General features: G+C 41.4%; 2 protein-coding genes and 2 pseudogenes across 4 annotated transcripts; 1 reads left to right on the top strand and 3 right to left on the bottom strand.

The window, feature by feature from the left end:
* Positions 1-3,240: 3,240 nt before the first annotated feature.
* LOC137730168 (inosine-5'-monophosphate dehydrogenase-like) lies at positions 3,241-6,881 on the bottom strand (annotated as a pseudogene). The gene is made up of 4 exons (XR_015952737.1): positions 5,530-6,881; positions 4,935-5,114; positions 3,898-4,156; positions 3,241-3,428 (listed from the first exon to the last, which is right to left on the bottom strand). The product of XR_015952737.1 is annotated as an inosine-5'-monophosphate dehydrogenase-like (transcript).
* A 753-nt stretch (positions 6,882-7,634) lies between these two features.
* On the bottom strand, positions 7,635-9,570 carry LOC137729726 (uncharacterized). 2 transcript variants are annotated; one of them, XM_068468736.2, is made up of 3 exons: positions 9,163-9,570; positions 7,965-8,915; positions 7,635-7,857 (listed from the first exon to the last, which is right to left on the bottom strand). In XM_068468736.2, exons 1-3 carry the CDS (start codon positions 9,488-9,490, stop codon positions 7,826-7,828), a joined length of 1,311 nt encoding a protein of 436 aa, XP_068324837.2. In that variant the 5' UTR covers positions 9,491-9,570; the 3' UTR covers positions 7,635-7,825. The 2 variants fall into 2 exon arrangements, with proteins under 2 accessions (XP_068324837.2, XP_088534850.1); XM_088678724.1 differs by lacking the exon at positions 7,635-7,857 and having other exon boundaries at positions 7,905-8,915.
* Positions 9,571-11,815: 2,245 nt separating this feature from the next.
* On the top strand, positions 11,816-14,598 carry LOC137730246 (pentatricopeptide repeat-containing protein At1g79490, mitochondrial pseudogene; annotated as a pseudogene).
* A 2,356-nt stretch (positions 14,599-16,954) lies between these two features.
* Positions 16,955-23,025, bottom strand: LOC148693774 (uncharacterized). Its single transcript, XM_088677264.1, has 2 exons — positions 21,588-23,025; positions 16,955-17,025 (listed from the first exon to the last, which is right to left on the bottom strand). The coding sequence occupies exons 1-2, from the start codon at positions 23,008-23,010 to the stop codon at positions 16,955-16,957; spliced, it is 1,494 nt and encodes a 497-aa protein (XP_088533390.1). The 5' UTR covers positions 23,011-23,025.
* Positions 23,026-24,618: the final 1,593 nt, after the last annotated feature.

Raw genomic sequence — 24,618 nt, 5'->3', positions numbered from 1 at the left:
TATAATTTGTTAAATTTTTATATTTCTTTCAATATTATTTTTTGCTAGCAATTTTGGAATTAATTTTTTATAATCTTTTTTTTTTATGAACATTTTGATGTAAAAAATTGTTTACAATTTTGAGTTTCTTTATGAATAGGTGAAAAATGAACTGGTATTTATAGAGTTTTGGAGAAGTTTTGGTGTTAGATCTAATTTGAATTAATTAGTAATATTATTTTGACTGCTAGATTTAAATTTGAGCCGTTAGATCTTTTTTATTACCGTTAAAATTGATTAAATTGGATTGAGTCGTTGGATTAAAAAAGATGCAGCTAGGTGCGCATCATTGGATCATAATCCAGGAGGTGTGACAACCAATGAATAACAATGGCTCCCGCATCTCAGCCTTAGAAACTGGGCTTGCTATGAGCCCACCCGCACCGAATCTTTCTATTTTGTTTCTTCTGAGCAGCGGACCTACCACACCCCCTTCATGCGCTATTGCAACTTGTTGTCCCCCTCAGCCCACTTGCATTTCTTATCCATTCGACGTGGATGCAAGATCCAAATATACACTCAAACCCAAATTCTTATTTTTCCCACCTCCTAAATGCATCCTTTGGAGATAATTTGGACCAAAAACTTAGGTTTTATCCATAAACGTCCCACTCAAATTTATGTCCAAATGACTTGCACTTGCACCACGTGATTTCGAGAAGGACGATATTTGGCTACTGAAAAATCAATATAATTCGAGATGAACAGTAGCAGGCTGCTGAAAAATTAGCAGTTCCTGTTGCTAGTCAATCACAAATGAACACGTGTTTAATCTGTGATTAAAAGATTAATTACTCGAACACATATCTGTGATAAACAGCAACAAAATCTGCGGTTAATTTTTCAACAGCCAAATTATGTTGCTTCAAGATAACAAAACAATCAAAATCACGTGTTAATGAAATTGCGGAATTTTCTTCTTGTTATTATGCTGAGGTTTCCAATGTCGACATGTCCATATATGGAGTTAAGCATGGAATAAAACAAAACTAAAGTCTGCAGATTGGACCAGAAAATAGAAGCCTGTCAATGTCATGCTTTGAATCTTCCAAACCCCCAATGAACTCATTACTAATGCATGCTCCTCGCATTATTTGTGAGGATGTGAGGAATGTCTTAGTGAGAGATTTTTTTTTTAAGGAATAAGATTAGGGAGATCAAATTTTTAAACCGAATGATGTGGTGGTGGATGAATGAATTATTACTTAAATGTTTTTTACAAATGATATTATCTACACTAAAGGGGTGAGGAGTGGACTAAGCCTTACAATGAGCTAGCAATAATGTGGTTCAAATTCATTTTTTGCAAGAATCAAACCTAAAACCTCTCACTTACCAATGAAGCGGAATATCACGGCGATTATTACTTAAGTGTTGATTAACGTGCATATTTTCTATTAGTAACATCATTTGGTTTGCAAATTGAGTTTAAAAATTTGGTCCTCCTAGCATTATCATTTTTTAAGTATAGGGTATTTAAGCAATACTCTGCATGCCATAATACAAGTGAAGCAAATGATATATTTTTTTGTGTCCTTATTTTATAACACATGGAGTACCGCTTAAATATCGGATACTCGAAAAAACTTCTCCTAACTAAGAAAGTTCAAAGATTAACATCAAGTACTAATTCTAAGTTGCGCATTTGTCACTTATAGAGAATACACTTGCAAGCGTGGTAAACTAATGATTAAGAGGTGATTTCCTCGTTAACTTTATATTCCACATACTCCTTTTTTTATAGTCTTTTATATATTTAATAAATCAAATCGACAAAGAGAAAACAGCAGTGCGAATATATACTACTTGTAATTAGGGGTGGTTTGGTTTAGGATAGCGAATAGAAATGGTTGGTTCAAAAACTAAACCGAAATTGTTCAGAAAAAAGAGGACGAAAAACCGAAACCAAACCAATATTTCGGTAATATCGAAATAGTTTCGGCTTTTTGGTTCAGGCTTGAGAATGGGCCTTCAGGTCAAACTTTTTGGGCTTCTGATTTCAAGACCAACAAAACCCAATTGTGCCCAAACATTTTCAGCCCCAAATGTTAAGCTATGGGCCTATGCTCATGTGCCCTATTCATCTACATTTCCTGAGCAAAAGTACTTATGATTATTAGAATTACATCAATTTAATGAAAAAGTTTGTATCTTACTATGATCACATCAATTCAAAAATTCTTATAGAAAGGAAACAAATTGCTGCAATGGCATTAGTACACCATTACAATACAGACCTCAGCAATCCCCTCAACCATTCCACGAAAGGTCTGACCTCAACAATCTTCTAATCTCAAATCAAAATTCGAAACCCAAATCGGAACTCTAATCCCCATTTCAAAATCCCAAATCAAAATCCTAATTTAAATATGACGAATTAAAGGGAAATTTTCTTACATTGAGCAAGACTTGATCGAGAGAGAGAGAGAGAGAGAGAGAGAGAGAGAGTTGGAGAGGAGTCGAGAAAGAGACATGTGGTGTTGTGTCGGAGTTGAGATCGACCGAGAGAGAGAGTCAGCGGAGGTGAAACACAAAGTCGAGATCAGGTGGTTTGGGTTCAAGTAGACCAAGTCAAGAGAGAAAAATCAGGTTACTGGGTTAAGAAAGTAGAGAAGACGAACTGAAGAGAAGAGAGTCGAGAGAAAGAAACAGACTAAGAGAAAGAAACAGACTAAGAGAAAGAGAGGAGTTTCAAAAGAGAGAGATAGTTGTGGAGGTCATTGTGATGTGGCATGGGTGGTCGGAGTGGGAAATCGGGCGACGAAGTTAAGGGAGTAGGAAAGCTCGGGGAGTCAAGGTTCAAAGTTAGGAGGAGTCGAGAGAGAGTGATCTAAGTGAGATGAGGTTGAGAGAAAAAGGTTGATTTTGAGTGAACGGTTGAGATAAATCCGATGACTATAAAAAATTAATATTACAAATTAAAACAATATATATATATATTTCGATTCAGTTTGGTTTTATTGAACTAATCCAAATTTCGTGCCAAATCTCTTACCGAATTTTCGGTATTATCCATTCGGTTCAGTTCGGTTTCCGTAGGTTTGGTTTTTTTGGTATTTTATTCCAACCCTGGTTGTAACATCAAATATTCAGCGGCTGTCTCTGCTTCTCTCTCCCTTTTCTTTTTGGTCATGTGCCTACAAACTTATATTAAAATAAAAAATAAAAAAATAAAAAAATAAAAAAAAACGAACTATGTGGTAAACAATTGAAACCGCAATATTTAATAATAATTCCTAAAGAAAACTAGTAACAAATATAACTAGATAAATTCTAAATAGTCATGTCACATTTTAAAAGCTGAAAAGATATAACCATCAAAACGATTTCTTCTCATCAGAACCCAGACGATGAACGCCACCTTCTAATTGTGCTGCTCCTGTTCTTACCTGCACAGTAAAATACATGTCAACTGATTGAGAAACCATATTAGTTCTTGAGACGACCATCATTACATCTCAGATTCCTTGAGCAATAGCAAGGTAATCGTGGAGTGCGCTTTTCCTTGAGGTAATATATGGGGATGGAAAACTATCTAAGAAGTAAGCGGGGTCAGGGAAAACCCTGAGAGGCTCTACAGGTTTCTTTCTGTAAGTAAATAAGTGTCTGAATATGAGTGACACAGAATGGCAATACTCTAGATTAATAGGTTTCTTCCCCACTCATTTCGGTAGTTTAACCTAAGATTGTAGAACAAGAATACAACATGGTATGGAACAGACTACGAAAGAGTAAGAAGTAAGTTATTGAAAGAAACATTGGCTACAATATCAATTCTCATTTAAAGCATAAAACTAAAATGACATCCTTAATAACGATGTTATGAGTATCACAACGTCTGCAAAATGGTCTACTTACCTCTAGCCTTAAAACGCTTGATTTTAAGAGGTCATGAGCGGACTGCAATGAAGAAGCACCAAGATCTTGGAAACCTTGTTTCACAGCTTGCATTGGGTATGGTATGAACTTCAAAACAGAACCTTTGTCTGCAACCGCCCCAACTACCCCCTGTGCAATTTTCAGCTTAGCAGTATCACCCAAGTACCTCTGATCACTCCCTTTTGTCATTGCTTCAAGAGATCCCATGCCTCGATGTTTTTTGACTTGGAAGACCATTCTAATAGAAAACATGAAATCACTTATATCAAACTGTTTCCTTAATAGAGGTTAAGCACGCAGAAATCTAATTAACAATGACAAAGAAATAACAAACAGCATGTTGCTTATAAAAGACAAGTACACTGAAAATCTAGTGCAATTTATATAGACAACTTTTTCTTTTAGTTCAGAAATAAAGCAAGTTACATCATTTGGGTCGTAGGTTAGATTAGCAAAGACCCTCTGTTCAAATTGCTTAATAAGCTAATTACCATAAAAAATTAAAAAAGGGAAAGACACAGAAATGAAATCCTATGTCCAATACAGTTCCGCATAAGTCTAGTCTCACCACTTGGGTTAACCCCTGACTGTATGTTGGCTTCAAACTTATTAAGTTCAGGCCATCAGAGAGAGAGTCCATGCAAACATACCAATGGCACTCCTAATGATGTAAAAGCATTAAATTTTGATGGCAAACCATAACACATCAATGACTGATCTGTTGAACGATATTGATGCAGTCCAAAAAGGATGAGAAATAACTCAGGATGTATAACAAACTTAGAAACACATATCTTCTAGGAAAGTTTCTTTACCAATCACATCTGCAATTCAGTATTCATAAATCTGCCTAATAAACTCCTTAAACTGCTCAAAAAGTTGTCAAAGAACTAGAAAAGATATATGGAGTAAACACTCATACAAACGAGAATAAATGTTCAAAAAGTTTTAATATCTGATGGTATGAGCAGTATACCCGTTCCAGCAATATAAACATAAGTAAGTCCAAGACATACCTGATGCACAAAAACCCCGGGAGCCTCCATGCTTCCAGCTAAGAAGCTTCCCATCATGACAGTAGAAGCCCCAAGGACCAAAGCCTTGACAATGTGTCCAGAATTCGAAATTCCACCATCAGCAATCACGGGCACACCACTTTGTGAAGCAATAGATGCAACCTTGTAAACAGCAGTTGACTGAAACACATCACCAAAAACAAAACAACTGTGGTCATAAAATGGGATAGCATTCAGAAATCTGTAGAACTAAACGTCAAACAAAGTCTTCAAAAAGTTCCAAAATGTAATTATATATTTTTTTCATGCCACAAACTACACTTTTTTAGTCCATCAAAGGGTTGTCACTGCCAGAAGCTAAAGTCGAACCTTTGTTTTCTACGTTCAGACTAATAACTAAATAATAAAAAACCTATCAAAACAACGATTGTTAGGCACAATGTCATTGATTAAACAAATCCTTAAACAAATATTTTTCATCCACAAAGAATTCAAGAAATTTAACCGATCACTACAAATATCAATCACAAATGAGAACACAAACTAAGCATCAATCACAAAAGCAACAACTAACAAAAAGAAGGCATCTTTATACCTGCCCGCGACAGACAGCGCAGACCTATTGAGTGTTACAAATTGAGCCAGACCCCATTCCAACCCTCAACCCTTCAACACCAGCCTGAATCAATTTCTGCGCCTGACTCACTGTCACCACATTCCCGCCAACTACATCCAAACTCGAGTACAATTTCTTCACATACTTTATCATCTCAATCTGATAAATGGAGTTCCCCTGAGAGCTATCCAACACCACTACATCCACCCCTGCCTTCACCAACTCCTCCAATCTCTCCTTATCCGACTCCCTTGTCCCGACCGCCGGCCCGACCCGCCACGTCCCGTCGGGTACCCTTTAATCCTCTCCACCTCCTCTTTCGCCACAACATCCACAACTTCATTGTCCCTCACAGTCGCCACCACATCTCGCCTTTTCTCCTCCATGTACTCCCCAATCCCCCCCAAATCGTAACTCCACGGCACCATGAAGTCCGTACAGTTCACCATGTAATCGTAAATCTTCACCTCCTTGTCCCCCAATTTCACCCAATCCTCCACGTACCCCAAAAGCTTCCAATTGGGGCTGCCACTCTCAGTAACCAGGACGTAGGGATTGGAAGCGTCGAAAACGTCGTCAGATTGGATTCGATCGCTTGGGGATTTGAAGACGGGGTTCGAAAGAAGCGGGACCCGGCGGGACTTGACGGACCGGACCATGTGGGCTTGCTCGGACGATGGCAAGTTGGAGTGGATGATGCCTATACCGCCGAGTGCGGCCATCGAAATGGCCATGTGGAACTCGGTGACTGTGTCCATCGGGGACGAGACGCAGGGAATCGAGAGAGGGACGCGGCGGCTGAGGTTGGAGGCTAGATGGACGGAGTCGGTGGGGAAGTCAATGTAGTGAGGGAGGAAGATGACGTCATCGTACGTGTAGGAGTAGCCCTGGTTGAAGAGCCGGTCGGAGGAGAAGAAGTCTTCGAAGATTTAGGCCAAGATTGCGATGGCTGTAGTGGGCGTTGAGGGTGGCGGCGCCGCCTAGAGAGAGAGAAATGGTTGGGAGGGAGGGAGGCGGCGGGTTCAGGGTTTTTGCGTGAGTTGTTTTGCTTGCTTCGGAGTTTGGGAAGGAAGCGGAGCAGTGGACTTCTGCCAGTGAGTGAGGCGGGTAAGGCGGAGGGAAACGTCCAAATTTATTGGTTGGGTGTGGGCGGGTGCATGAGACCTAGCCGTATTGCTTCTCTCCTTTTCTCTCTTCTTTCCTCTTTTGTTTTCTGGTTTTTATCAGCTTTTGATGAGTTCTTAACTAAATTTAGTTTGATACTTACAAGACACAAACAAGATTTCTATAGATATTTAATGAGCACAAGGGCCGGTGGTGATCATCAAGCGTTTGAATGTCTTATCAGCAAATGTAGGTAGAGATCGACAAGTTATGCTCAACAAGTTTTATTAGATATCAATAAATCCACTAAGTATTTGACAAAATACTTCACTAATAAAACTATGTATAAAATCAACTAAAGTCATAAAATTTGCATGCCAATATTGTTTTTATAGTGAAAAGTTTTGAACTTTACATTAAAAATTCATAAGATGTGATTTCTAAATATGTTGCTAACCCAACATTATCTTAATTAGCCATTTCAATTTCTCCATGTCAAATATTATTAGTTGAAGTTTTTCTTTTTATTAAGTGGTGGCCATAGTCTATAGATATGGATAAAGGAGTATACAATTCCAAGGAGAAAGATTTTCTTCTCTTTTTTTTCCCTTCCCTTTCCTTCATTCCTATTTGAACAATCACGGTTAAGCCACGTGAATAGTTTATATTAATTTTTTATAGAAAAAAATGACAATATAGAGAGTGTAAGAAAAGAAAATGGAAAAGGATGGAAAGATGAGGGGAGAGAATTCTAGTCCCAATTCCAAACATAGGATCCTAGTAGATCAACCACATTAGAACATTATCATAATGCTAAAAGATGTTTCCAAATCTTAGGATAATAATCCATGTTAATTAATAAGTGGATTGCAGATGTTTGGCACTAACAAAAGTACATTTGTCATGATGAGTTTAGTCATTGGCTTTGAACCTAACAAAGTTTGCATAAAATATATATAAAAAAAATACAATTTATAACATGAGAAATTATTGAAGTTTGTATTCATGATTGAACAAGAAGTTATCTCTCCATTGTACTTACAAAATTCCTGTTCAAATTAGGGTTATATAGACTGAGATTTTGTGCTTTTCTAGTCGAAAAGTTGAAAAGAAAAAGAAAAAGAACGAAAAAAGGATATGCATTATCATTGTGATCGAGTCTATTTTGATATCAATAATAAACAAATCGACACCCATCATAACCTGTGAAGACGTCACCAAAATAATGGATTAGTTTTTTATATAAACTAAAATGAAATATGAAAAGTATTGGGATTAAACAAGAATTATTGAAATATGCACTCTCTTACTTGGATCAACAGTAACTAGCATGGCAGTTCCTCCAAAAGAACAAGTGCCACCAGCAACCTTAGTCCTTTGCCAGTAACTATTGAAGGCATAGGAAGCATGGGCAAACAATGTGTCGGGCATGAAGCATGACCCATTGGGTTGGATGGAAGCGCAGTCCGCTCCCGACCCACATGCATAATTCATAGCTTCTTGGATGATGGGGTCGGGCACAGATGGCTTAGCCACGCACCACAGGGCCGCCGTCGGGCCTCGTCTTGGACTCGGCGGAGTAGTGGGCGGAGGGAACACAATGGGAGGTAGGAACACCGGCGGGCTTGGTTGAAACCCAAAAGGAGATGGAACCGAAGAAGGCGGGCTTGGAACAAGACCGGGCGGGCTTGGCTCGAAATACGGTGGGCTTGGGATGTAGATAGTGGGACTAGGTATAAAGCCCGGTGGGCTTGGAACGCTTTCGGGCGGGCTTGGGACGCTTTCGGGCGGGTTGGGAGTTGGGATGGATTGTGGTGTGCCGGGTACAAAGCCCGTTGGGCTTGGGACGGTTTCCGGTGGATTAGGGGTGGAGATAGATTGTGGTGGACCTGGGATGCTTGTTGGGCTTGGAGGTGGACTTTGGAGAGGAAGGGTTGGGGGAACGTAAACGAAGGGTGATGAGAGAGTTGGTGGTGATAACACAATAGGTGTTGGGACGGTTGTAGAGGGAGTTTGTGGGGTATTGGGTGGAGTTGTACAGTACGGAGGCGCATTTTCAGGCATGGAAATTGGAGGTAAAGAATCATAAGGTGGCAATGTGAATGGTGAATCCACAGCATATGGTTGGATGTCTTTTGATCCCTCCAATGGAAAATCAATGCGGTTTAAGTTCAATTTGTTTGCAGCTCTGAGAAGCAGGCTTTGGTGCTGTGTTGGACTTGGAAGACTAGCTTTTAGCAATCTCATTGATCTTCTTGCCTCTACCAAAACATATGGATTACTTGTCAACAAATAAAATTAACCGTCTCATAGTTGTATCGAGATGTTATTCGATCATCTCTTACTGTATCTCTCATCACGTGACTTTAGTCACCTAACGAGAAATATAGTAACTAAAAGGGGATATATCACCGGTCATCCCTAAGAATCTACCCTCAGCTTGAGGTTAAGCACTGTATATATAATGTGGTTAAGTACTAAAATGATCTAATCAAGGAAGAAGCTTACCGCATTGAGTGAAGGAAATAGTTGCCAAAGTTAAATACAGAAAAACAATGCGAACTCTTGTGTTATTTCTACTCGTTTCCATGACTTGCAACAAAACCCAAAACTTCAATTTAAGCTTCTTCTTCTCCTCTTCTGCTTTTGCTACAGTTCCCACAAAAAACTCAAAAACCAGAAGCAGCAAGACATGCAGAAGGAAGCATTTGCATATTAAGCAGCAGCCTTGGACCACACCTCCCCAGAATTGCCCACAAGAAAGGGCAAATGTAGACAAGTGGTTAGTTAGCTCGGGTGGCCATAAAGATTGATTCTTTAACAGTCCAGCTTTCATTCACTTTGCTCAGATGTGTGTGTTTGAAGGAATACAAAAAGGGTTCAAGGAGAAGGTGTATGTGATAGGAAGATGAATTATTCTGCATGTATAACATCTCTTTTGCCTCCTCAATAATATTGTTTTTGCATGCAGCTGAACTGGAATATATGCTTGCTTGATCTGAGAAAAATCAAAGTGTGATTTTCTCTGCCCTTTTCTGTTGCTTCCTTTCTACTCAAAGCGCTCTCTCTCTCTCCCTCTCCCCTCTCAATTCTCTTTCCAAGTGGGGGGGGAAACCAAACCAAGAGACAAGGTGGATATGCATTATTCAAATGAAAAATTGGTTGTTTGTTACACGAAGTTGCAGAGTCAGAAATTCATACTAGGGGGAAGCGGCAGAGTTAGAAGTTCATGTTAGGAGGGATACACTTTATACCAAGGTGGACATAATATAAATAAAAGTAGTTGTCTCATTCGTTCTAGTTACCATGATATTAAATTCAAAAGCGAGTAACCATGCATGCATTTATTATCCATTATACATGGTCAACTATATCAAGTCCATTTATTCTTCATTCTTTATACCAAACACAATGGTGAGTGATCAGACACTTATTTTCTCATGGAGACTAAGAGAACATTTTTGTAAAAACATTAGGAATGAGAGAATTTGAAGGGTTTTTATGCTAATTTGGACACATGAAATCTTTTTCTCTCTTTTTGATTTCTTAGATGATATAATAGAAGAAGATGAGAAATGAATCAAAAAATAATAGTCAGCAAGTGAAGGGGAAAAATTGTATATAGGCAAGAAACAGATAATATGATCAATTATAGAACTATAGTTTCAAATCTTTGATGTAAAAATTAAAGGCTTTGTATTTGTTGGGTTGAAGTTAATTTGACTAACACGCACAATTACAAATTCAAGTTGATAGCGTTAAAATTGATTAATGGTGGTAGAGGTTTACAGGAAAAAACAACTTCATCATAGGCCCGAGCCTACCTTGGCCTCAAGGTAGCTCCACTACTAGTTATACAGTAGGAGAATTTATAGTTTAAATGATTAAAAGCGTTTACTCTGTATTCGATGTCTCCCTCTTCCCCAGGCGCGTGCCGCCCAATATCACTTTGCATCAAAAGAATGCTTGTTACAATCACTTTTGTTCTGATTGCTTACCGGCTTGGATTTGCTTTGTTCAAATGATCTTTTACATGTTCGGTTAAAAGTACATTTGCAGGTTTGATTACGAAACGTACAATGCCTTTAACACAAATTGCTTCAATGGGTTATCCTAATCACCATGTCCCCACCAAGGATTAATACTCCTTAATCTATTTGAAGGTTGATTAGTGCTTTAATCTGACAAATTAAGAAATGAAGGCAATGCCATATTCGAGAACATGCACCATTCACCAAGGGCAGTCTCATCAGAGTCGTGGGATTTTAGAATCAAAACTCCTCTCTATGTTCTTTTATCCCGTTTTGCTTCTGACCTTGTACCAAATTCAAAAATTTAACTAATCAATCGTTAACTTGTAGCTTAAGTTGTTGAAAGCGTTCTTCGTATCATAATCTATCTGTAGACTCTTACTTATAATCAAATTGCAGAAGACATGAGTCTTGTGGTGGCAAACATGATCTTTATAATTCATTATACCCTTATACACTTTTAATATAAATCATTGTACCATTTTAAAGTTACAATGTGTTAGACTATTGTCCTTTTGATCCATTTAACTGTCAAGTAAATTTGTTATTTTTTTACGTGACACGTTAAACTCATTTTTATTTATTTAGACTCTACATTAAGTGAAATTACACATATCCTAAAGAGAATAAATAAGAACTTTTTTTTTTTCTCAAACACTCTATAAAATGATGAAAAATGTTCCAAGCGGCCATGCCACACCAACCCAACGTTGATGTAAATGGACACAGATCCTCTCCGGATCAACACAGCCAGAGCCTAGGAATTAATGCATCCCGGCCATTGAAATTTTATTTAACGGCTACAATTATTATAACTTTTAGAGAGCCTTCTATTTGTAGCTGTTGGATAAAATTTCAATGGTCCGGATGCATTGATCCCTAGGCTCCGGCTGTGTTGATCCAGAGAGGATCTGTGTCCGATGTAAATGACCAATTTCACACATTTCCTAATCAAAGGATGTTAGTTATACAGAGGGGCCAATTGTGTAATATTTTGACAATTTAGGGTTGATATTGTCAGTTTGAAAAAAAAGGGACCAAATTGTTAACCATCCCAAATCACAGGGTGCAAAGTGCAATTAAAAAAGGAAGCTTACTTTCAGGTATTCGCAGCACAGTACGGTCAACGGTTGACACTTCAGTCTGCTGCAGCTGCCCATTGAAAGCTAGGGTTTAAGCTCTGCTGTAAAGACGGCATCCTTCCAACAATCAGGTGACACATTCAACCTCCATAAACCCTAATTTTATCCCCAAATCATAGTTCTGTATACCCAAGAACTCAATGCTTTGTAGGAGGAAGCTTTGCCCTATAAATATTTGTAGACTCACCAAAAACCCTACCGTCAGCTCTGCATTTCGTAGTTTCCTTTCAAAGTACCCAAATTTATATGCAAATGAACTTCATAGTTATGGAGGAAGATTCGGGTTATGGAGCTCTATAACGGGTTTCAATTCAATTTCTCATAATTTTTCTGTACCAGCAAAACCCAATTTCGTGGGGGGCTCTGGTGTTTCGGATACGAATTTGGTTGAAACCCCAGTATCATTAGGCCGTTTCATCAGAAAATACTGTTCTAGGAAGAAGAGTGATGAGTGGACTGAGGAAATTGAGTATTTGGATGAATCAGGGAGTGTTATTTATACCGGGAAAGGTATACGGTCGGTCGAGCCAGGGCTCGATGACCATGTGATGGTAGGAGGGTTGAAAAGGCCGATGTTGAATGCCTCTGCCATTGCTAAGATTGTTGAGGTTGTGAAGAGGTGGAAATGGGGGCCTGAATTGGAGACCCAATTAGACAAACTCCAATTTGTGCCAAACATGACTCACATTACTCAAGCCTTGAAGGTTATTAAGGATGGCGATGGTGCTTTGAGTTTGTTTCGACGGGCTAAGAGGCAACCGTGGTATTTGCCGAGTGATGAGTGTTATGTGGTGTTGTTTGATGGCCTAAACCAAAGTAAGGACTTCAATGGAATCCAATCCTTGTTTGATGAAATGGTGCAGGATTCAGGTAGTAGTGGGGTTTTGTCATCTGGTGCATATAATCATGTCATTCAGTTCTTGGCTAAAGCAGATAAAATGGAGGTGGCATTTTGTTACTTTAAGAAGATTCAAGATTCGGGTTTTGAAGTTGATACTCAGACATATAATTCGCTTATATTGCTGTTTCTAAATAAGGGTCTACCTTATAAGGCATTTGAGATATATGAGAGCATGCAAGCTGCAAGCTGTTCATTAGATGGATCAACCTACGAGTTGATGGTACCAAACTTGGCGAAATTGGGCCGCCTTGATGCTGCATTTAAGCTCTTCCAAGAAAGGAAAGAAAGGAACTTTAAACCCCGCTTTAATGTCTTTGCATCACTTGTTGATTCAATGGGAAAAGCTGGGTGGTTGGACACGTCAATGAAGTTATACATGGAAATGCAGGGCTATGGTTTCAGGCCATCCGCTCCCATGTACCTTTCTATGATTGATCATGTGTAAAGGCTGGCAAATTAGATGCTGCCCTTAGGCTTTGGGATGAGATGAAGAAAGCGGGCTTTAAGCCTAACTTTGGGTTGTACACAATGATTGTTGAGTCCCATGCAAAATCAGGGAAACTTGATACTGCAATGTCTACCTTTACTGATATGGAGAAGGCTGGATTTCTACCCACTCCTTCGACATATTTGTGTCTATTGGAAATGCATGCTGCCGCTGGACAAGTAGATTCTGCTATGAAGCTGTATAACTCAATGACCAATGCAGGTTTAAGACCAGGTCTATGTACTTACACATCTCTTTTGATGCTTTTGGCTAATAAGAAGCTTGTGGACATGGCTGCCAAGATTTTGCTTGATATGAAGGCCATGGGTTATTCTGTTGATATGAGCGCTAGCGATGTTTTAATGGTGTATATCAAGGAGGGTTCCGTTGATGTAGGGCTTCATGGGCTCATCAGGGATTAGACCAAATAATTTTATAATTAGACAGTTGTTCAAGTCATGTATGAAGAGTGGTTTGTATGAGTCAGCAAAGCCTCTCTTAGAAACGTATGTGAATTCTGCTGCAAAAGTCGACCTCATACTTTACACATCCATTCTAGCCTATCTCGTAAGATGCCAGAAAGAAGAGCATGAGAGGCATTTGATGTCAATACTTGGTGCCACAAGACAAAAGGCACATGCTTTTATGTGTGGACTCTTCACGGGCCCAGAACAGAGGAAACAACCAGTTGTGAGGGAATTTTTTCAAGGTATCGATTATGAGTTGGAAGAGGGGCCTGCTAAGTAGTTTTTTAATGTTCTCCTCAACTACCTTGTTCTTATGGGGCAGATAAATTGAGCCTGGTGTGTTTGGAAAGTTGCCTATGAGAACAAGGTTTTCCCAAAGGCAATAGTATTTGATCACCAAATTGCTTGGCCCCTGGACGTCAGGAACTTATCAGTTGGAGCTGCTCTGATAGCAGTTGTGCATACTCTCCATAGGTTCAGAAAACGAATGTTATATTATGGTGTCATCCCAATACGCATTAAATTGGTCACAGGACCCACTTTGAAGATTGTGGTTGCACAGATATTGAACTCAGTGGAATCTCCATTCGAGGTTAGCAAAGTGGTGTTGAGGGCTCCAGGAGATGTTGTCATGGAGTGGTTTAAGAAACCCATAGTTCAACAGTTTCTTCTGAATGAGATTCCGTCAAGGTCCGACATCCTCATGCACAAGCTGAACACTCTTTTTCCTAGTTCTGCACCTGAATTAAGGTCTCTGGCCCCTCCCAAAATGCTCATGCCAAGGAAAGCAATGTAAACATAGAGGATATATTCGACATTTAGTTACGCGTCTGTTAAATGGAAAATGTATAAGTTGTTGATTTTTGACCTTTCTCTGAAATTAATGAAACATGTATATAATAAAAAGTTTCAGCAAGTTCATTGTTCTTTCTCTTTTAAGTTTGAATGATTGTGTGAGTTCATGAGACTCCCCCTTCCCCCTAGCCCTTACACAGTGCACCGTATCCTTTTGTTTAAGTCCTGAAGAGACAAGCTTTGGTAAGAAGTGGATGCTGGATTCTGTACATTTTCAGGCTTCTTTTACAAGTTTTAATCGATTCAGACGATGCAGATGGGCGCAATTGAGCCTGGATCATTATGATGTACGCAGCCAGGGGTTGCCTCAAGATCTGTGCTTTGTTATTTGGTGAGTCAGGAACTATTCTTGCTGCGGTTCAGTGATAATTGTCTCTGGAATCAGTCATTTATAATTATGTTTATGTTATAATTCATCGAATAACAAATTCTAAGTTAGCTCTGATGGAGTTGATGAATTCTAAGTTAGTATTGATACCTGATGAGATGACAGTTGGACTTTACATTCGATATCTGATAGTAACTGATTGCCATGAATTGACCATAAGTGTTTCAATGGCAGATAACACGGTAACTAAACCGGTGAATGGGAACTTTCCCCATGGATTTTCTTTGATGCAGGGTGAAGTCAAGTTGTCAAATGCATCTGGTAGTATGTGAAAGAACCCTGTTTGTAGAATGACGCCTGCAGCGAATGCCCTGATCAGGGAGAAGGTGGCATTTTCGGGCCTTGGAGTTGGGATTTTCTTGCCTAGCAATGGCAGACTCAGCCCAACAGTACCAGCAACAAAAATGGAAGCAAGGGAGCCTACTTTACACTTGAGTGCGTCTTCTTCGTTGTGCTCTGTGTCTCGGATTCACACGTACAATCTCCGTATATGGCGGGAAATAGAAGTAGTAGGATTGAGAGTATCTTTAACATGTTGGAAGATTGAGCTCACTGAAGAATGGACATGGTTTGAACTTTGAGATATGGGAAAGGGAGAGGGAAAGAAGTGATGGAAAATAGTTCATAGCGAAAGTTCTTTTGGTTTTTCTTTCCCTTTAGTAGTGGTACTCTAATTTATGGGGAGAGTAATACGAACTAGAGAGCAAGGGGGCAGATGCTTATTCACTGACCAACTAGCTTAACCGACATCCATTGACTTTTGGGTCGTTGAGATAGGGCGAGTTGTCTGGACTCAGCAGGCAACTTCATCCCCAAGGTCCTCTTTGAATGGAGAGTGAATAGTACTTTCATCCTTTTTAGCCAATTTTATTTTACAGCTTTTGACACACCCCGACCGAGATCAGGGCATGCTGGCCGTCACACGAAGGTGACGTAACCATGTGCGCGTGCGGAAGCTATTAAGATAGTAATATAAAAGTACGAATAAATAAAAACCTAATAGCATACAAAGTACTAGTGTATGTGAGACACAATTCAGAGCAATTCTACAACAGTCCAAAAGGAAAAGATACGATGTATTTACACCCGAAGGTGACCCTACAATGGTGAGTGTCTGTCAGAAATGCCGGGACGCCCTCTGGGATAAACCACTGAACTTGCTAGACCACTAGAACCTGGAGGGGCGAAAAAACAAAAGCGTGAGTGGGCAAAAACAAAGTTCTTTGAAAACTCTTTAGCAAAACACATTCTAACCCCTCGCCGTAAAACCTGTATACTTCCCAGAAAATGAACATATATACGTATGTATAGGTATGTCAATCATGCTCCACATATGCCATTTATGCTCACAATATGCCATTCATGCTTGAGAATATGTCACAATAGAATCTCATAATCAAATATAAATACTCAAGCGTAATTCACATCAATCACATATAAACTGGCAGCCGGGAGTCACCTAACGTGACATGTACCGCTGCATATAGAGCTCCACGCTCAACTCAATCACTGAATCTGCACACGAGTCGGAACCACCTAACGTGGTCTGCACGACAAGCTGGGTGTAATATATATGTATGCTCTAGTGCTACGATCACGTGAAGCTGGCGATAAATCGCGGGTCACCTACAAGTCGGAACCACCTAATGTGATCTCTACGACAGGCTTGCACCTAACTTGGATCCAAGACGAGCATGCGGTGCTGGTGAACATACACGTGAAGGCTGTGCCCTGGCCCTGGACGGGAGCACTAACACCGGGGGTGCAGATTATGAGCTCTCTAAGCATTTCAAACTACTATTGCATAATAAACAGGAATGCATAACCACCTGAATACCGCTTACCTAGCACTTACCTGTGCATCCGCCGCACCAAATACACATGTATATATGTATGTATATCACCGATAATACATGTAATGATGCGTAAATAACATTCATATAATGCATGGCATAAAACAAATAACATTTTCTATTTAATTTCTGGGAATATAACTGTATATAGGTATATACGGAAAACAAAAGCCCACTCACTGATAATTAGAAGGGTCGTAGCCCCCCTGCCTCGAGTGTGTACGCTCGACTTCGGAAAACGAATCACCTATACGCGACAAAGTTACGAAAACATTAATTTAAAAGCACCTAAGCAACTTCTCGTAATAACTTCTCATACATTGCTCAAATTGGACAATTGAATATACCAATGTGATCTACACAACCTCAGGATCACACCCATATTTTTAAAATAATTTTTGGACCACGCACGCGCCCCCACGCGCCTGACCACGCACGGACCTACGCGCCCCCACGCGCGGCCCACGTGCACTGCACACTGACGGCGTCAACAGACGCCGTCAGGAATATTCCGTTAACCTGACGGAATATTCCGTTAACCTTAACTGACGCCGTTAACTGACGCCGTCCACTGCCGTTAGGAATATTCCGTTAAACTTAACGGAATATTCCCCTGTCTTCTCCGGCGAGCCTTCGCCGGCGCCGTCGCCGGCGCCGTCGCCGGAAAACTGGGAAAATTTCAAACTTTGTTTTCTCCTTCGTTTTTCAACCAAATTTCACGTTCTTTATACCAAAATGAAGCCTAGGACTAGTAGAACAACGTTAGACTAGTTTTAAGGCCTAAAAATCACTAGATCATACCTGTTTTCAAGGTCAACTCTCGGCCAACTTTGCACAGGACGATCGTGACGTCCAAATTCACCCAACGAACCACTCCGAGGCTCCTTGGGACCTCACAAACACATCTACAAGCTTAGAAATTCCAAAAACAAGCTAGATTAGGTTTGCATGAACAGTGCATAATTCGGCCAAGGCGATATCGACGTGAAAACAACGATATCCTTACCTGAAAATGGCACCTTTGAACTCCTCTCAGCTCCACGAACACGATGGTGGTCTTGGTTTCTTGTTTGGTGAAGGTTTGATTATGTTTGTATGTGTGTCCGTGTGTAGAGGAAGAAGAAGAAGAAGGTGAACTCGGGGAGGAAGAGAGAGAGAGAGAGAGAGAGAGACTGAGACAGAGACAGAGAGACAAAGAGTGAGGGAATGAGGGAGGGAATCCCGGGAAAGTGAGGGTGAGGTGTGAGTGTGTGTGTGGTCCCACCACACTACACAACACACATTAACGGGATAAAACGAATTAGGGGTATAATCGTAAATTCACACGTACGTTAAAATAAATCCCGGGACGGGATGTTACAACCTACCCTCCTTAATAGAATTTCGTCCCGAAATTCAAAACAACCTTATATAACCCCTAGTGATCGAAAAATAATCGAGGATACAAATCCCTCATTCTACTTTCTGTCTCCCAAGTAGCTTCTTCAACCGAGTGATTCCTCCACAAGACTTTCACCAAATTCACCGTCTTGTTCCTCAGAACCTTCTCTTTCCAATCCAAGATCGTTAACGGTTCCTCGTCATACGTCAAATCTGGATTTATCTCTAACGGTTGAGGAGGTATCACATGTAACGGATCGGCAACATAGTGTCGGAGCATAGACACGTGAAAAACGTTATGCACTTTAGCTAACTCCGGAGGCAACTCCAACCTGTAAGCTACCTCACCAACTCGTTCTGTGACCGTGTACGGTCCAATGTACCTGGGACTCAACTTCCCTTTCTTTCCAAACCGCACAACACCTCTCCATGGTGAAAGCTTCAGAAATACCCAATCTCCGACCTTATACACTCTGTCCGTAGCATGTCGATCTGCTAAACTTTTCTGCCTGTCTTGAGCTGCTTTCAGGTTAGACCTAATTACCTGAACATTTTGAGTAGTCTCCTCAACAATCTCCGGACCTACTAAAACTCTTTCGCCAACCTCTGACCAACACAACGGAGTGCGACAAGATCTACCATACAAGGCTTCAAATGGCGCCATGCCAATGCTCGAATGGAAACTGTTGTTGTAAGCAAATTCCATCAAATCTAACCGCTGGTGCCAAGCATCACTGAACTGTAACACCGATGCTCGCAGCATATCTTCCAAGGTCTGAATAGTTCTCTCGGACTGTCCGTCCGTCTGTGGATGATACGCCGTACTGTAAAGTAGTCTCGTACCCAAAGCTTCCTGAAAAGCTACCCAAAACTTCGATGTGAATCGTGGATCACGATCCGAGACAATACTTACAGGGACACCATGGTACTTTACAACCTTCGAGATAAACAATTCTGCTAACCGGCTCAAGGAGTACTTCTCTCTCACTGGAATGAAATGTGCCGACTTAGTGAGCCGATCAACGATCACCCAAATGCCATCAAAGCCATTATGTGTACGCGGCAACTTGTACACAAAATCCATAGTGATATTTTCCCATTTCCACTCTGGAACGGGAAGCGGTTGCGACAATCCAAACGGCTTCTTTCTTTCTGCTTTAACCTGCTGACAAACAGCACAACGGCTCACATACTCAGCTATCTCCCTTTTTATACCCGGCCAATAGTAAAATGGTCGAATGGTATGATACATTTTAGTTGCCCCTGGGTGCATGGCATAAGCCGAGATATGTGCTTCATCGAGAATCTCCTTCTTCAAATCTGCATTACTAGGCACGAACATTCTACCCTCTAACATCAACATGCCATCAGAATCACGAACTCTGAGGTCTCGCCTCCTTCCTTGATCTCGAGCTCGAATTAGTTCTTGAGTCTGTTCATCAGCTACCTGAGCTTCAAGCACCCGATCAACTAAGATTGGCCTAACTTGAAAATTAGCAAGTAATGCCACTTCTCGATCTTCTGCTTCTAACCTTACTCCCGTAGCACGCAAGTCCACCAAAAGAGGAATACGACTAGCGTACAACGCATTGATACGACCATGTGACTTTCTGCTAAGTGCATCGGCCACTACGTTCGCACGACCAGGGTGATAATCAATCGTGCAATCGTAATCGCTGAGCAACTCCAACCACCTCCGTTGACGAAGATTAAGTTCCTTCTGGGTGAAAAGATACTGAAGACTCTTGTGATCTGTGAAGATCCTACACTTCTCTCCGTAAAGATAGTGTCTCCACAACTTCAACGCAAAGATGATAGCAGCCAACTCCAAATCATGTGTAGGGTAATTCGTCTCATGAGGTTTCAACTGCCGCGAAGCATAAGCAATTACCCTACCATGCTGCATCAATACACATCCCAGACCATTCAAGGAAGCATCACTATAAACCTCGAAATCACCACTATCGTCCGGGAGTGCCAAAACAGGTGCATTAGTAAGACAATGCTTCAACTGCTGGAAACTTTGCTCACACTTATCATTCCACTCAAACTTAACATCTTTCCTTGTTAACCTCGTCAGTGGCAAAGCAATCACCGAAAAATCCTTAACGAATCTCCGATAATATCCCGCCAAACCAATGAAACTTCTCACCTCAGTGACGGTTCGTGGTTGCTCCCAACTCTCCACAGCTGCAACCTTTTGAGGATCAACAAGAATACCTTGAGCAGAAATGATGTGCCCCAAAAATGCGACTTGATCTAACCAGAACTGGCACTTGCTAAACTTAGCATACAATTGGTGTTCCCTCAACCTCTTCAACACCAAAGTAAGATGTCTAACATGCTCTGCTTTGGACGTAGAATACACCAGAATATCATCAATGAAGACAATAACAAATCTATCCAGGTAAGGCTGAAATACCCGGTTCATCAAATCCATAAAAGCTGCTGGTGCATTCGTCAACCCAAATGGCATAACCAGAAACTCGTAATGACCGTAACGAGTCCTGAACGCCGTCTTAGGAACATCATCCCTACTGATCTTCAGCTGATAGTACCCAGACCTCAAGTCTATCTTAGAAAATACACAAGCACCTCTCAGCTGATCAAACAAATCATCGATACGAGGCAATGGATAACGGTTTTTAATCGTCACCCGATTCAATTGTCTGTAGTCGATACACAGCCTCAAAGTTCCATCTTTCTTTCTCACAAACAACACTGGAGCGCCCCAAGGTGAAGTACTAGGCTGAATGAACCCTTTATCCACTAATTCCTGCAACTGTACTTTCAATTCCCTTAACTCAGCAGGAGCCATACGATAAGGAGTTAAAGAAATAGGATTAGTACCTGGAAGTAACTCAACATTGAACTCCACATCTCGATCTGGGGGTAAACCAGGTAAATCCTCAGGAAAAACATCAGGGAAGTGTCTAACCACTCTCACATCCTCAATTCTGCTAGGAACAGTCTCCTCTAGCACCACATGAGCTAGATACCCCTGACAACCTTTAGACAACAACTTCTTCGCTCGCAAAGCCGAAATAACACCGTGTCTTACCCCACTCTGCTCACCCACAAAAGTAACCTCAGGTAATCCAGGACGGTGAAAAGTAACTACTTTCCCGTAACAATCAATGTTAGCACGATAGAAGCGCAACCAATCCGTGCCCAAAATCACATCAAAATCAACAATATCTAACGGGATAAGATCCGCTGGCATAACCACATCCTCTACTAACACTGGACATCCTGGGTACATACAATCTACGACACATCTCTCTCCTCTAGGCATAGCGAATTCTAAATCGTACCCTAGAGGTGTGGGGCGAGGTTGCGTTACTTGAGCAAATGTATGAGAAATAACGGAATGTGTAGCTCCACAATCAATTAAGACTCTAGCAAAATAACCAAGAATATTTAACGTACCCATTATCAAGTCCGGGTTGTTCTGAGCATCCTGCAGGGAAATATTGTGAATACGCCCCTGGCCCTGCTGTCGTCCTCCACGACCTCTGCTCGCTTGAACACCGCGACCTTGAGCTCCACGCCCCTGACTGGGCTGACCCATCTGTCTCGAAGATCCTGCACTACTAGTGGCATTCTCACTCTGCTGATATTGTCCTCCTTGGTACCACTGAGAACCACCAACTGGAGCTGGAGGATACGGCATGTAGTTGCTGGGATATGGGGGATAACCACCTTGTGAATACGGGTCCTGGGGATACTGATACGGTCCCGGGGCATATGGAACAGCATCACCCTGATAGTGATAGGCACCACCTCTACCTGCTTGACCATAATTACTCGGACCCTGGATTTGCCGAATCGGTGCAGGTGGCGGCATAAAGGTCTGCTGCGGCTTCTGCTGCTGACCCTGGGGACAATTCACTGCTTTATGTCCCACCTGTCCACAAGTGAAACAAGCACCGCTGATCTGCCTGCACTCGCCGAAGTGTCGGTTATTACACCTCCGGCAAAATGGGGGTCGGTTTCGGCCACCATCACTTTGTCTCTGGCCTCGAGCACCACCATAAAATCTACCTCCGCGTCCTTGTCCAGAGGCACTAAAACCACCACTAGACGAACTTGAACTTGCACCACCCCTTTTAAAGTTCTGAGTTTGGCGAGGCCCAAGCGATGTTTGACCTTTTCCTTTGTCGTCTTTCTTCTGATTGCCGTTTTTCTCTTCGTCACTATCACTTGACATATTCTCAGAGTCCTCTACCCTCAACAATATCTCATAGAACTCCTGGTAGGACTCACAGTGAGTAGTAGTTACCATAGAACGCCATCTCTTCTTAGTGCCCAAGCGAAAACGACGAAGCATTTCCGCCGGATTACCAGCGACATCAGGATAGTAACGAGACAAATCAGTGAACTTACGATAATACTCGTTAGCCGTCATCTTTCGCTGTTTCAACTCAGTAAATTCCTGTTTCTTACGGTCGATATACTCAGGGGGTACAAATCTCCTCTGAAACACATCCTTGAAAACATTCCAATCGGTCCTCTGAGCTGGAGTCAACATACGAAGTTCTTGCTCCCACCAGGCTGCAGACTCCATCTCCAGAAACCAAGAGGTTGTCTCAACCCACCTTTCCATAGGAAGGTTCCCCTGGTTATGTAACACACGAAAAGTCTTCTCTATGTGTTCCAACCAACGTTCTGCACCTTCGTGACCCTCGTTACCTTTAAACTTATCCAACTTCAGGTTATACATAGTCTCCAGAGGAGTCCTCTGGGGAGGGCGCATCACTGTTTGAAGGGCTGTAGCAATCACTTCCCCCAACTGAGTAAGATCAGGGAAACTAGGCTCATCTGAGCGACGTGGTTCCCGACGAGGCGGCATGATTCTGACAGAAGACACCAACTATTAGAATACTCACAAAGACACAGGACTGCCAAACCTAGGCTCTGATACCAAGCTGACACACCCCGACCGAGATCAGGGCATGCTGGCCGTCACACGAAGGTGACGTAACCATGTGCGCGTGCGGAAGCTATTAAGATAGTAATATAAAAGTACGAATAAATAAAAACCTAATAGCATACAAAGTACTAGTGTATGTGAGACACAATTCAGAGCAATTCTACAACAGTCCAAAAGGAAAAGATACGATGTATTTACACCCGAAGGTGACCCTACAATGGTGAGTGTCTGTCAGAAATGCCGGGACGCCCTCTGGGATAAACCACTGAACTTGCTAGACCACTAGAACCTGGAGGGGCGAAAAAACAAAAGCGTGAGTGGGCAAAAACAAAGTTCTTTGAAAACTCTTTAGCAAAACACATTCTAACCCCTCGCCGTAAAACCTGTATACTTCCCAGAAAATGAACATATATACGTATGTATAGGTATGTCAATCATGCTCCACATATGCCATTTATGCTCACAATATGCCATTCATGCTTGAGAATATGTCACAATAGAATCTCATAATCAAATATAAATACTCAAGCGTAATTCACATCAATCACATATAAACTGGCAGCCGGGAGTCACCTAACGTGACATGTACCGCTGCATATAGAGCTCCACGCTCAACTCAATCACTGAATCTGCACACGAGTCGGAACCACCTAACGTGGTCTGCACGACAAGCTGGGTGTAATATATATGTATGCTCTAGTGCTACGATCACGTGAAGCTGGCGATAAATCGCGGGTCACCTACAAGTCGGAACCACCTAATGTGATCTCTACGACAGGCTTGCACCTAACTTGGATCCAAGACGAGCATGCGGTGCTGGTGAACATACACGTGAAGGCTGTGCCCTGGCCCTGGACGGGAGCACTAACACCGGGGGTGCAGATTATGAGCTCTCTAAGCATTTCAAACTACTATTGCATAATAAACAGGAATGCATAACCACCTGAATACCGCTTACCTAGCACTTACCTGTGCATCCGCCGCACCAAATACACATGTATATATGTATGTATATCACCGATAATACATGTAATGATGCGTAAATAACATTCATATAATGCATGGCATAAAACAAATAACATTTTCTATTTAATTTCTGGGAATATAACTGTATATAGGTATATACGGAAAACAAAAGCCCACTCACTGATAATTAGAAGGGTCGTAGCCCCCCTGCCTCGAGTGTGTACGCTCGACTTCGGAAAACGAATCACCTATACGCGACAAAGTTACGAAAACATTAATTTAAAAGCACCTAAGCAACTTCTCGTAATAACTTCTCATACATTGCTCAAATTGGACAATTGAATATACCAATGTGATCTACACAACCTCAGGATCACACCCATATTTTTAAAATAATTTTTGGACCACGCACGCGCCCCCACGCGCCTGACCACGCACGGACCTACGCGCCCCCACGCGCGGCCCACGTGCACTGCACACTGACGGCGTCAACAGACGCCGTCAGGAATATTCCGTTAACCTGACGGAATATTCCGTTAACCTTAACTGACGCCGTTAACT

This window comes from Pyrus communis, chromosome 10, assembly GCF_041283825.1.
Source record: "Pyrus communis isolate YQ-2024b chromosome 10, ASM4128382v1, whole genome shotgun sequence".
NCBI classification, from domain to species: domain Eukaryota; kingdom Viridiplantae; phylum Streptophyta; class Magnoliopsida; order Rosales; family Rosaceae; genus Pyrus; species Pyrus communis.
The sequence above is the reverse complement of the archived record's forward strand: the minus strand, read 5'-3'. Positions and strand labels throughout refer to the sequence as shown.